At 40.6% G+C, this 12,172-nt stretch overlaps 1 protein-coding gene across 3 annotated transcripts in view; it reads right to left on the bottom strand.

The window, feature by feature from the left end:
• Window positions 1-7,947, bottom strand: part of DNAH5 (dynein axonemal heavy chain 5) — a 134,812-nt gene extending 126,865 nt beyond the window's left edge. For all 3 annotated transcript variants that reach the window (XM_071454132.1, XM_071454162.1, XM_071454142.1), the window contains exon 1: window positions 7,791-7,947. In XM_071454132.1, the coding sequence (XP_071310233.1) occupies window positions 7,791-7,901 (111 nt within the window). In that variant the 5' untranslated portion in view covers window positions 7,902-7,947. The remainder of the gene's footprint in view (window positions 1-7,790) is intronic.
• Between the last annotated feature and the right edge of the window lie 4,225 nt (window positions 7,948-12,172).

Genomic DNA, 12,172 nt, shown 5'->3' with positions numbered 1-12,172 from the left:
ATTCTTCCACACATAGATTTCAAAATGTAGAAAATTATGGAGGAAGTGTTTTTATTTTGTAAGGTTATGACATTTTAAATTAATATTTACTTCCAAGTGGTCTTTAAGAATGCCTTACTCATTTCTCAGTCTATTGGGCTTAATTACCACCAAACAAGATTCCATTTAATGAATTTTTACTTACTCATTTCCTTAAAATTTAAGTTTGATAAAAATTTAATTAAACAGAGCTGCAGCACTCAAGTACATTTAATTCGTGATACCCAATGCTTTCAGTAATAACAAAAAACACCCACTTGGCAATTTTAATAGTAGCATGAAAAACATACTGCTTGCCAACCAGCCAATGTAGTGGTGTTGGCTTTCATACCAGTTCTTTTTCTCTTGAGAAATAAAAAGGTAATATACAAAGCCATAGATTTCTATTTTTTTTCCACACTGTATTTTTTTTTTCTCCTCTCTTCTTAGTCTTTCATCCTTTCTCAAACCAGTCATCCTCTAACGAGGCACTTCCCTATGCTCTAAGCATTTAGAGACTTTTTTTATTGATTGATTAACCTAAGATTTCGATTACTACCTTTAATGGACCTCTGGAGGCTCTCCCCTAACAAACCATTGTATCGAGACTTCTCTTTCACTTAGTACTTCCAGTGCCTTTGTCCCTAGCCATGATCCCATGACTGCAATGTAGCGAGCTGGTGCAGGGGGAAGGTAATATCCAAACCCCTTTATTCACATTTTTCTTAAGATTTAAGATTATTTGTAATTGAATACTGTTGTAACAGTGCTCCTGAGAAAACAAAGTAAGATTTCAAAAGCTTTTCCCCAAAGTTACTGCATTGTCCGCATGTGGCTAAACCAACACGCTTGAAAAGTGTGCTTCTCAGCTTTTAGCAGGAATTCCCTCTTCACTACAGTGAAATAACTGTCCAGAGGCCTGTTCATATAATCTAGGAGGGATATAAAGTAACCCCACCACAAGTGAAGGTTAAACTCAATGTTTTGTTGACACTGTTACAGTCCCTTCATGTATTTCAGTAGATTCAAACTTCAGCTTTTAAATTCCAACAAACTTGAAAACAGCCTATGACATGGTACTTTCAGGTGCTTTCACCTCCATAACACCAAAGGCTTATAGTTCTCTAGTCTTGCACCCAAGCTGTTTTCCAGAGCCTCTGTGGGTAGGATTTTTCCCTTTGCTGTTCCAGCACTAATATTCTTGTGTTGTTATTCCCTATGGCTTGCATCTGCAAACCCCTAAAGTGTTGTTGCTATGGTTCATAGGAGGTCATTCCCTCCAGCAAAAGGATCACCCTTCCTCACTTCCTCCTTTCTTCGCTTTTTGTCTTTGAAGATTTTAGTTTACATTAGAAAAAAACAAACATAATTCATAATAGAGTAGAAAAGACTCATAGAGATGCTTGATAACTATTACTGGATAACATGGATGCAAAGAGATTTAAAAACCAGTAAGCAACATTTACATTTGATTGGCGTACTACAATAAGATGTAATCATAGGGAGTTTGGACAAGTCCCAAGGAAAAGACAGTGCCTAGTATCCTTCCTAATCTTTATTGCTGCCACATGTGCACTGGAGGCATAGGCAGACCAGTCTAAGAGGGTGCCAGCAGGCACCCATCACCTGGCCACACTGGGGGAGAGCACTCTCACCCTCTCCCCCACCATTCTGCTGGTTTTTTACATTTCCCTCAAAAACAAATCTTCCATCTTTACAGCCAATGAATGCCATCAGCTAAAAATCCTGCTAATAAATTCTTACAGAAAGATCTTCTTACTTATACATCCTTTGTATACACACAACATTTCATAGAAAACCTAGAGTAAAAGAAACTATTTCATACAAAGGAGTTCTGTGCTTGATTTATATCGATCCATCGACCTGATTTATACTAACAAACAGCTCACAACATACAATAAGCATTCTTCTTGAAGAGGTCAAAAACTTTGAAAAAAGAAAACAATTCAGAGCAGGAAGAAGGGAAGTTTTAATTCATTATTATACTAAAGATCATTAGAAATAGATTTGAGAAATCTCAATTTCCACATTTTACATTTTTGCACCTTAAAACATGCCAAATGAAGTTCATGAGAGGCAGAATGCAGTTATTTTCTCCTAGTGCTCAACATTTAAAATGCTTTTGGTATAGATTTTTAGGAATAAAATGGTAAAGCAGGAGAAACTACTGACTCAAACTTCTGGCATCTGATCACACATCCAAATTATGATCTCATAATCCCTTAGCAATTGGAGCTCCACCCTCTATTATCTGCTAAACAAAGCATTTCTTTTCCATAGTAAAAATCTGATTTTTCTTTAAATTTTTAGTGTTCATGGAACACTATGTGTTCCATGCTGTGGAAGAACCTGGTATATTTTCTTTTGAAAACTATTATCTAAAAAACAAAGGCTTGAGTCACATATTTCAGTCAAAAAATCCCAGCTTCTTCTTCATTCTGATAATAGAAGTGAAGTCATTTAAGTTAGTCTAGAATTTGCAATTTCGACCATTCTTCAACCAGCTGTAATGACAATTTCATTCATAGGTGCCAGTCACAACAACAACATAGGAATCACAAATGGAATAAGAAAATATGATTTGGTGCACAGATTAGAAGACACGGTTCCAAAATCAGCAACAGGAAGGATTTATTGCTCCAAGAACCTGAAGTTTCTAATGCTTTTTGTACTACATACACATATTTCTCCTTTTTTGTCATAATACTTTAGCACTGTCTTCAGCTTTTCTAGGAGCTCTGAATGCTTCCAACATCCTCACGGAGGGCACCTCCTTTCTGTTCCCTCAGCCAAGCAGGAAAGACACCTGATTTGAGTACAAATAGAATAGATACTTGAGGGCAAACTGTACTCAAAATAGTAAATTAAGAGGGTTGAGGTTTTTTGTCCTGCAATAGTCTCCAAAAAGTCTTCTGTAACTCAGCCTGCCTTTCCTTAATCTTAATATAAGGAATGTCAAGTGCCTCTCTCTGCACTTAGCCTTTTTGTTCACTTTTAATCCAGTTCCCCTAGTACCCTGTGTGCTGGGTTTGGATGAGGTAAATTTCTCCCTAGTAACTGGTACGGGGCCATGTTTTGGATTTGTGCAGGAAGCAGTGCTGATAATTCAGGGATGTTTCAGTCACTGCTGAGCAGTGCTTAGCCAGCACCAAGGCTTTCTTACCCCAACAACAAAAGGGAAGCACAAGTTGTGAGGGAGCACGGCCACAACAGCTGACCCAAGGGGTATTCCAGACTATGTGGCATCATCCTCAGTTTGTAAAGCAGAGGGAGAAGGAGAAAGGGAGGACATTCAGAGAAATGGTGCTTGCCTTCCCAAGTCACATTTCATGTAATGGAGCTTATAGGAAGTGGCAAATGCACTCCTTAACCTGCTTTGCTTGCATACAGGACTTCATTTTCCTTATTAAACTGTTTTTATCTCAACCCATCTTCACTTTTAGTCTAATACTCTTCCCCCATCCCAGTGCAAGGAGAGATGTAAGTGAACTGTTGTATGGGCCTTATTTGCCAGCTGGGCTAAACCACAACACCCTGCAATCTACTGGGTACCACAGGAACACGGCAACACAGGAGGCACACTGTTATTTCCCTGAGCTGTTGGTGTTCGGTCCCTGTTGTGCAGTTAAACTGGATCAGCTGCAGCCTTTCATCATGAGCAGTTCCACTGCACAGAGGCAGAAGGTGTTCATTGTTATCTCCTTCACTGTGGTTCAACCCCAGGTCCCCATCCCAACACCCCCCTTCAGGTATTTTAAATATCTACTCAGAAACCTAAAAGCAAAACCAGCTATTTGCCAATAACCAAGCATTTCTCTTTACATAACTTTAGCAATAGAGGAAGTATAGATTGCAAATTTCCACATTACATAAACAAATGCCAAAACCTATTGAATTCCACTGAAGTGGCAATAATGCAAAGTTATACAGTTATCCTGTGTCACAGACATATTTTATGAAAAATCCTTTTGCTAGGATTTTTTCTCCTGAGAAGCTGAGAGGCCTCAGAAACGAAATGTAAACAACGGTTATCTACTGCTGTGGAATGCAACAGGTGCATCTTTGATTGATCTCACGTGGTTGTTTTTAATTAATGGCCAATCACAGTCCAGCTGTCTTGGACTCTCTGGTCAGTCACAAGATTTTATTATCATTCCATTCTTTTCTATTGCTTGCTAGCCTTCTGATGAAATCCTTTCTTCTTTTAGTATAGTTTTAATATATCATTTTTATTTTAATGTAATATATATCATAAAATAGTAAATCAGCCTTCTGAAACATGGAGTCAAGATTCTCATCTCTTCCCTCATCCTGGAACCCCTGCAAACACCACCACAATCCTGGGCTATACATGAGCAGCCTATTCCTTCCAACCATGTCAGAAAGAAATTGGCTCCTTGGTGCTAAATCAAACCTTTCTGGAAAAAGCATGACTGCTAGTGCCTGCTCAACACATGCTCACAGTAAAAAGCTGCAATTGTTGCTGAGCAACCAGAGCTGTGCTACTGCTGAGTCCCCAGCTCACCATCTCTCCCTGCACATTCAGACTGGAGGGGGCTGGACACAAGGCCCTGTAGCTGCTGGCTGCTAAACCTCTTTCTGCTTCTGTGGCACACAATTGTTATTTGTCATGAAGTGTCATCATTCTTGATGTGTTTGGAGTATGACACATTGTCTGATCTAGGTTAAGTGGCAGAGGTCTTTCTTATTTGTAAATCTTCTGAATATTAATTGTAATGGTGAAATATTCCCTCATTACCAGTCACAGTTCCTTGGAAATGTTCCTTGTGTCTATCAAGCAGTTTGAAATATTTGGCTACTGAAAACTGAAACCAGTAAGGACCCATGACATTCTTTTAACCAGTCACAGCCTGATTGTGCCTAAGAAAAATCCTTCTTTCCCATTTAAACATATGATGTCACATTTTATCCAAATATATTTGGTAAATGGAATCCAAATCAATTTATTGCTCATTCATCCCTGTATTCCAAACAAAACAACAACATTGGGCTTCTGTTTTCTTTTCATTAGAAAGGCTGCTAGACAATTCATTAACTCTACACATAGTTCTCATGCTACTACATCAATTCCTCCCTCCATTGCTGCATATTCTTTAATTTCTGGTAGCATCCTACTGGTGATGAAAACAAAAGACAGCTGTTTTTCCATCTTTCAGCAGGTTAGCCATCAGCCTTTGCTAAGCTTACTTCAGCCACCTTACAGTACAGTAATAGCCTGTTTCATGCAATTCGCTGCATGCTGTGACATTCAGAATCAGTATTCAGTGGTTTCTGCCAGCAGCAAGCAAGTGGATACTTTTAAATCTGATTAAATATGGCAAATCATTGCTTAAAAAATTACAGGCCCAAAAATCAGAAAAATGTATCTCTCACTGGACATTGAAGAAGCAGTTCCATGTTTTCATCCACTTCTTCTTTCCAGTTCCCACACCTTAACCATCTCTCCTTGCAACTTCACACGCATCCTCAGAAAAATACACACTGTGTAGCTTCCAGCTCCTGTTCATTCTGATGTATGCTGCTGAGTGCAGGATTTTTCTTAGCAATGACTTTCAGGGTCGTAACTGCTGCAGTGTGTGTACATGAATTCAGCAACCTATAACCTGCCATTGGCAGAAGCTGAAATCATGGCCTCTTCTATATATTGTTTCAGAAAAGAAACACTAATAAAATTGAAGAATTGTTTTCCATCAGGGCAATACCAAAATCATGGCATATAGAATAAGGCTAAAGTTAAACCTTTTACTGGCAAGGGAAGCATTTTATTTCTTTCAGTAAAGTTATTGCCAAACAGCTGTCACAGTCCTAAATCTTTTCACATATTTTCACTGACAAATCAAATGTTTTTCCCTGTTTGCACTTCTGGTATTGAGCAATTATTAGTGTCCTAATTTTCTTTCCCTGGGAAACGGCCAATACCTGAGAGAGTTTGTTGCATACTTCCAATTATTATTTTAAAAATCCAATATATATCCACTGGGGAGGCAGTGGAAAGGGGATCTGCCTTTCCACATGGGCTACTGCACCTGAACATCCCAAGACTTAAGGCAGAATTTAAAAGGTTAACAATTATAACAGTCTGTTTATTAAAAACTCTTATTAAGGCAAGTTACACTACCCAAGAGAAGCACAGCTAGTTTTTTGTCCTTAGTGGTTGAACTGTGATTTGCTTAAGTGTAGAACAAGTTCTCTTATCTCTGTCTTCCTCCATTCCCTGCAAAACATAGGCTGCTAAAATGTAGGAGGACATTTGGACACTTTTCATTATTGAAAAGGTACATCATCAAGCCACATTGTATAAAAGAGGAAAAAACACAAGGCACAGATTGCTTACTAATATAGATTTCATAGCCAAGTTGCACAAAAGAAAGTTTCTAGCACATGAAGGTGTAAAATAATAAATGTAATCAAACTATATTTTTTTAAAGTTCTAGATATACCATCTCATATCCACAAAAGCTAAAGGAAAAAGAGTCAAATTCTCAACTGAATAATACTATGATTAAAATTCAAATTAATGTCAATAAGAAAGGGTGTCTTCATTTTTATCCCTAGCTTCACATATCAAATACATAATTAATTACATTTTAATTAACCTCTTGTAAACCAAATAATATCTTTTTATGAAAGTTTAATATGTACTCTAGATTATATTAACACAGCATTTAACTAACTCTCTTTGCTTGAAAATTTTAAGTTTTGGCAGGACAGCCCTCCAGGTAAAAAAGTTATTCTTGTAAGAGATAAGCACAACTACTTTTAAGTATGCAATTGTACAGAAATAGCAGCTCAAATGCATCTGGTAACTATTGCAAAACTTAAGAATGAGGGGCGCTTGTATTGCTTTAGCATTATGGGAATCTATATGGAATCCCAACTATCCCTAGCATCTATGAACCACACACAACCCCTCCAGGAAAAGGCAATCAAGTTAGTTCCCGTCAATAGTGAATGACCTTACTGGAAACTTGTCTGCTTGTAGATATATCGAGGACTCAGCCGAAACAAAGGGAAAACAAATAGTTACCAAGAAACAGTTTTATTAACTGTGTTAATCCTGGAAATGATGTTGAAGCCTGTTTCGACTCAACAAAGCTAGTAATAAAGTAACTATCAGAATGGATCTGAAAGGACCAGACTTCCAATGTGATGCAGGAAACGGGAATTTGCACGACGCCTCTTCTTAAGGAATCGTGCAACTTAAGTGTTCCTAAGTCTGGAGGACTTAAAAGCACCGTATGACGCTGGTACTCGTGAAAACACACCGCCTCACTGCTTTCATTCGTGAAGTCTTGTCACAAGACAAATAATTGCCATTAGAAACACCTGCCCTCTTCAAGACACAGCAACGCGTACTTTGTTTATGAGCAGTAAAAGTTTGAATCTCAGCACAGATGAAAATACCTCCGAGGAGGAGTCCAACTACGCCTGCTTATCTCCAGTTCTTAGCGCGCCCCTCAGCTGAGCAGAGGGAGAAGCGGCGACCGCCGCCCCGCACAGCGCGGGTCCGCACCTTCGCGGGGCGCCTTCTCCTCGCACACCTTGGGAACAAAAGGTACCGGCGCAGCCGCTCCATAGAGATCCCTTTCCCATAGCGCCCTTTCCCACGGAGGCTGCGAACGCGGGACTTTCCGCACCCCCGCGGATCGCCTGCCCCGGGGCTCCCGCGCTCCCTCCCTCTCTCCCTCTCCCTGTGCGCGCAGTTCCCGCAGCCCCGGGCGCCCCCGCACCTGCAGCGAGTCCGCTCCGCGCTCTGCCGGCCCGGGGGGCTGTGCCCGGGCCCCCGGGCGGGCAGCAGCGGCCACAGCCGGGCCCCGCGGCCGCCCCGCCGCCGCCTCCATCGCCCGCCCTGGCTGCGTGGCGAGGGCTCCCGCCGCCCGGTGGGCGCTTTCTGAACTTCCCCTGCCAGCCCGAGGTCAGTCCCGCTCCCCATGGAAACGGGCTGCCGGTGGCTGGGAGGCTCCGCGCACAGCCGGACCGACGCCAGAGCCCTCAGCGGCGCGGAGTTCCCCGCTGCTAGCGGCAGCCGGCTCAGGGAGCCCCCGGCGAGAACACCCTCCGACTGTGCAGGGCGTCACACCTTATTACCGCCATAAAAGCTGAAAACTTGTGTCAGGTACAGCGTTAATACTTCAGACACATGCGAGATGATCTTACCTTTAACATCTCGTTCTCAGGAGTTCCTAAATGTTTGAGTTTGTGCAGCTCTCGCACCTGGTACACCTGAGGGAGGCAGGAGAATTAAAAGTTCCAAACGCCGCTATTTTAACTGCTTGCCAAAAAGAGCAATGAAATTTAATACAGCTGGGTGCTACAGGTGCACATCTTTCTACTAATTGGATAACGCAGTGAGGGTTGCCCTCTTAAATGACCAGAGAAACTCCTGGTTATCAGGTTTCCCGCACTCCTTGCTCCCAGAAGGCAGCAGTGAAAATAAAGAGTTTGCTGATGCTCAGTTAAACGTGCTGATCGTGCGTGCATAAATCAAATTCCAAAGGTGTTCATAAATGAATCTGTCCCCAAGAAAATCTCTTCCTCCTTAGCTTCTGCTAAAAGATAGATACAAATCAGGGTGGTAATTGCACTATAGGCAATGGTTACAATGCATCACGGAAGTACTGAGAGCTGTCCAAGATTAAATATACATGAAGGAGAGACTAAATATGTACAACCTGACACCGAGGCATCAGCAGCTTTTGTTCACCCACAACCTATGGCAACCCATCTTCGGGAATGTGAAAACGAAATACTAGGAATAAAACACAGATAATTCAGGAGCAGAAAAACTGAAATTCTTTACAGAATAGTGTAAGAAACCCAATGCCCACACTTGAGGCAGGTATTTCACCTTCGAATGTGTTTCTCTTCTGGTCCTTTTAATATAATTTGATCTCTGGATGAGGGAGTCTCCTGCTCATCTTTTATGGGAACATACATAGCACTGCAAAAAACCTGCAGAAACCCCAGGTCTCAGCCCAAGAATTCCTCATCATCCCCTAACAGGATTTTCCACCTATTCTTTAAACTCTCTGGAAGGCAAAGCATACACAAACCTCCCAAGGGGCATGGTCCAGGTCCCATTTGCCCATTTCATTATTTTTTTACTAGGAGCAATTATTACTTCAAACTACACTTTTTCTCATCTATCCTTCAGAGACTAAGCAGAAAAAGTGACTTTTATAATAATAGTTTTAATCTGGTTGTTGTGGATTAACTATGGTAGACAGCTAAAGTCCACACAGCCTCTTGCTCACTGCCTCCCAGTGGGAAATGTTTTCTTAGTCAATTTTTTCTCTCCTAGAAATAAGATCATTGTTTCAGATAAAAGCTATTTATTTCACATTCCCTTGGAACTCATAGGTTCTGTTCTTTATGATTTTCCAGTTTGTCGATACTGCTGCCAAAATTTGGCATGCAAAACTGGACATAAAACTCTTTCAGTGGCCTTAGAAGGCACAGAGCAGAAAAGGAAGTTTTCTACTAACGGTTCCAACAGAATTTTTTAAATTTTCCACTGTTTAAACACCCTCAAGATAAATCTATTTTCCATATGTTTTAGTGGGATTTCCTGTGTTTCAGTTTAAGTCCAACCTGTCAAGCTGGTTAAGCACAACTTCCACTTCTTAAATCCACGCTGAAACATGACAAAGACACGAAATTTTTAGATTTTCAGAACTGATAGTCATGCCATGAGGTAACCCTTTCTCAGCAATGCAATCCATGCATATTTTTGGTGTGTACAGAGGGTTATATAGGTATGTCCAAACATAGAAAGCCTCAGTTTGCTTGAGTCACTGAGTCACTACAGTCACCTTGATCCTTCAATTCTCCTATGTCACTTTTGACTTCAACCACATTGGTTATTTATTTGACACTAATTTGACACTACTCACCTCAGTCACTCACCCAAGCCTGCCTGTCACTCCATCAGCTCCTCTCAGCTCATTTTATCAGCCACTTCACTCCTGACAACTCCCAAGTTAGTCAGCTCCTTCAGGTGGACCTGCTGGGCAGTCACCTGCTGCCCCCAGCATCTCCCTCAGCTCCACTAATGGCAAAGTGTATGACAGAACAGTTGTCCAAAGGGATTTGTACAAAAGCTTCTTTTGAATTTCAGATTGTTAAAAAAAAAATTGATACTTAAAAATAGAAAGACATTTCACTGAAATAGTCACAAATACAAGTTTCTGTAACTGCAGGTTAAAGAACATTTTTACAGGTGATTGCTCTATGATGGTTTAAGCATAGACGTGTTCTCTGTTTGCAACTTAAGTCACAGCAAAAACAACATTCCTGATTCCAGTTGTTGCTTGACTAATTCAGCGTGGAACAAAAGGATTATTCACATGTCATGCTCTTATTTGTGTGTCTAAATAAATTTAGGAGAATGCTTTTGGGAATACTTCCAGAGTTTGAAATTCTGGTTCCAAAAGCAGTGACAAGACACCTTGGGGGAAAAAAGAGCAAGCTTACATGATATTTTTGCATAATATTTTCCCAGGCTCTGACCATCTTTACTTTAGGCAATTTTTAGAGCCTATTGTCATGGTGCCACCATGACACATCAGCCAGGGCACCGGGGGCCCTGTGGGTGGGTGGGTGATAGCAGCTCCTGGCAGCCAGACCCTATCCTGCTGCTTCAGCCAGGAGCTTGGCAGCCAAGGAGCCCTGAGGCAGCCCCAGTCCTGGCACTGGGCACCTCTCTGGGGACAGGGATGGGCCAAGACCAGGTTTTTTCTGCTCAGGAAATCACAGTGGAAGCCCTTTCAGATCCTTCTCTAGGCTCCCACTAACCCCATGCAAAGTTGTTGAATCCACAGCATTGTTCAGCAAAGGGATCCACAGTTTTTCTGCCTGTTGCATGAAGACTGTCTTTCAGCTATTTGTTTTGAACCTGCTCTATCATTCCCTATATGCATTTGAAAAACACAGTGAACATTCTATCTCTATCCATTTTCTCCATGTCACTCTTATTTTTGTAGTCTCCTGACATATCTTCCCCTGCAGGAACACTTCTTCCCCAGCCAGTTCAACCATCCTCCTTATGGAAGTCATTCTAGTCCTTTGGTCACCCTGCTGCCCTACTCTTCCTTTTCCTAGCTCTTGCATATCCTTTTTGAGATGGAAGAACTGCAACTGTGCAGGATATTCAAGGTGTCAGCAAACAATTTATACAGGGGTGTAATTACATTTTCCATTTTGCTCTCTATTTCCTTCCTGAAAATTTGTAGTGTGTTCTTTGTTTTGCTTACTGCCACTGATTACTAAGTGGAGATTTTTGTGTAGTTCTTTATTATAACTGCAGGGTCAGTGATAATGTTTTAGGACTAGCTCAGTTTTAAATATTTTTACAAACTGATGTTGGAGAGCAGATAAGACTTCTGACATGATAACAAAAAGTACAGTAATAATATTGCCTCACTTGGCAGTATTGAAATGCATTCAGCTTCCCCTTAGCAATGCCACCAGCAGTAATAATTGTTCACCCAGCACAGATAAAACCCGCAACACCTACCATGAAACTGTAAAACATTGAGGACAAATTTTCAGCAGCACCAAATAGAAAAAGTAAAAAATCACAGTGAGACAAAAGAAATACATTATTGTACACAACCAAACCCAAATTTTCATATTTTTATGGGTTGGTCTGTGATGTATTTAATTCAAAGGTTGGATTCAGTGATCTCAGGGCTATTTTTCAACCTAATCAATTCTGTGATTCCATGATATCCAAATCACTGTTGAGGTTTTAAAAAAAATCATGAATTTCAAATCTTATTCTGGTTTGTACTGGCACCCTTTCACTCAAATCCAGTGCAGTAAAAATAATCAATCCACTTTGGTCACTCCTATCTGACCTAAAATTTCTATGAACCCTCCAAACATTATAGTGTATCTAGATAATCGCAGTGTTCACATTTTTGCATAAAATAGCCACTAGAGGGGGAGATAATCCCAAACACTTGAGAATTTCTAATCCTAGATGGAAGAATTTAAACATTTTAATCTATTTTCTTTTACCATGACTGCAGCATCTATTTTTTTTTTTTTACAGTACAAGTATTCAGCTACAATAAATCATATTGAATTATTTGTTAGGTTATTATTTTTT

Source organism: Agelaius tricolor, unplaced genomic scaffold (assembly GCF_023055355.1).
Source record: "Agelaius tricolor isolate 1412-34295 unplaced genomic scaffold, bAgeTri1.0.p SCAF_2, whole genome shotgun sequence".
NCBI classification, from domain to species: Eukaryota; Metazoa; Chordata; class Aves; order Passeriformes; family Icteridae; genus Agelaius; species Agelaius tricolor.
The sequence above is the reverse complement of the archived record's forward strand: the minus strand, read 5'-3'. Positions and strand labels throughout refer to the sequence as shown.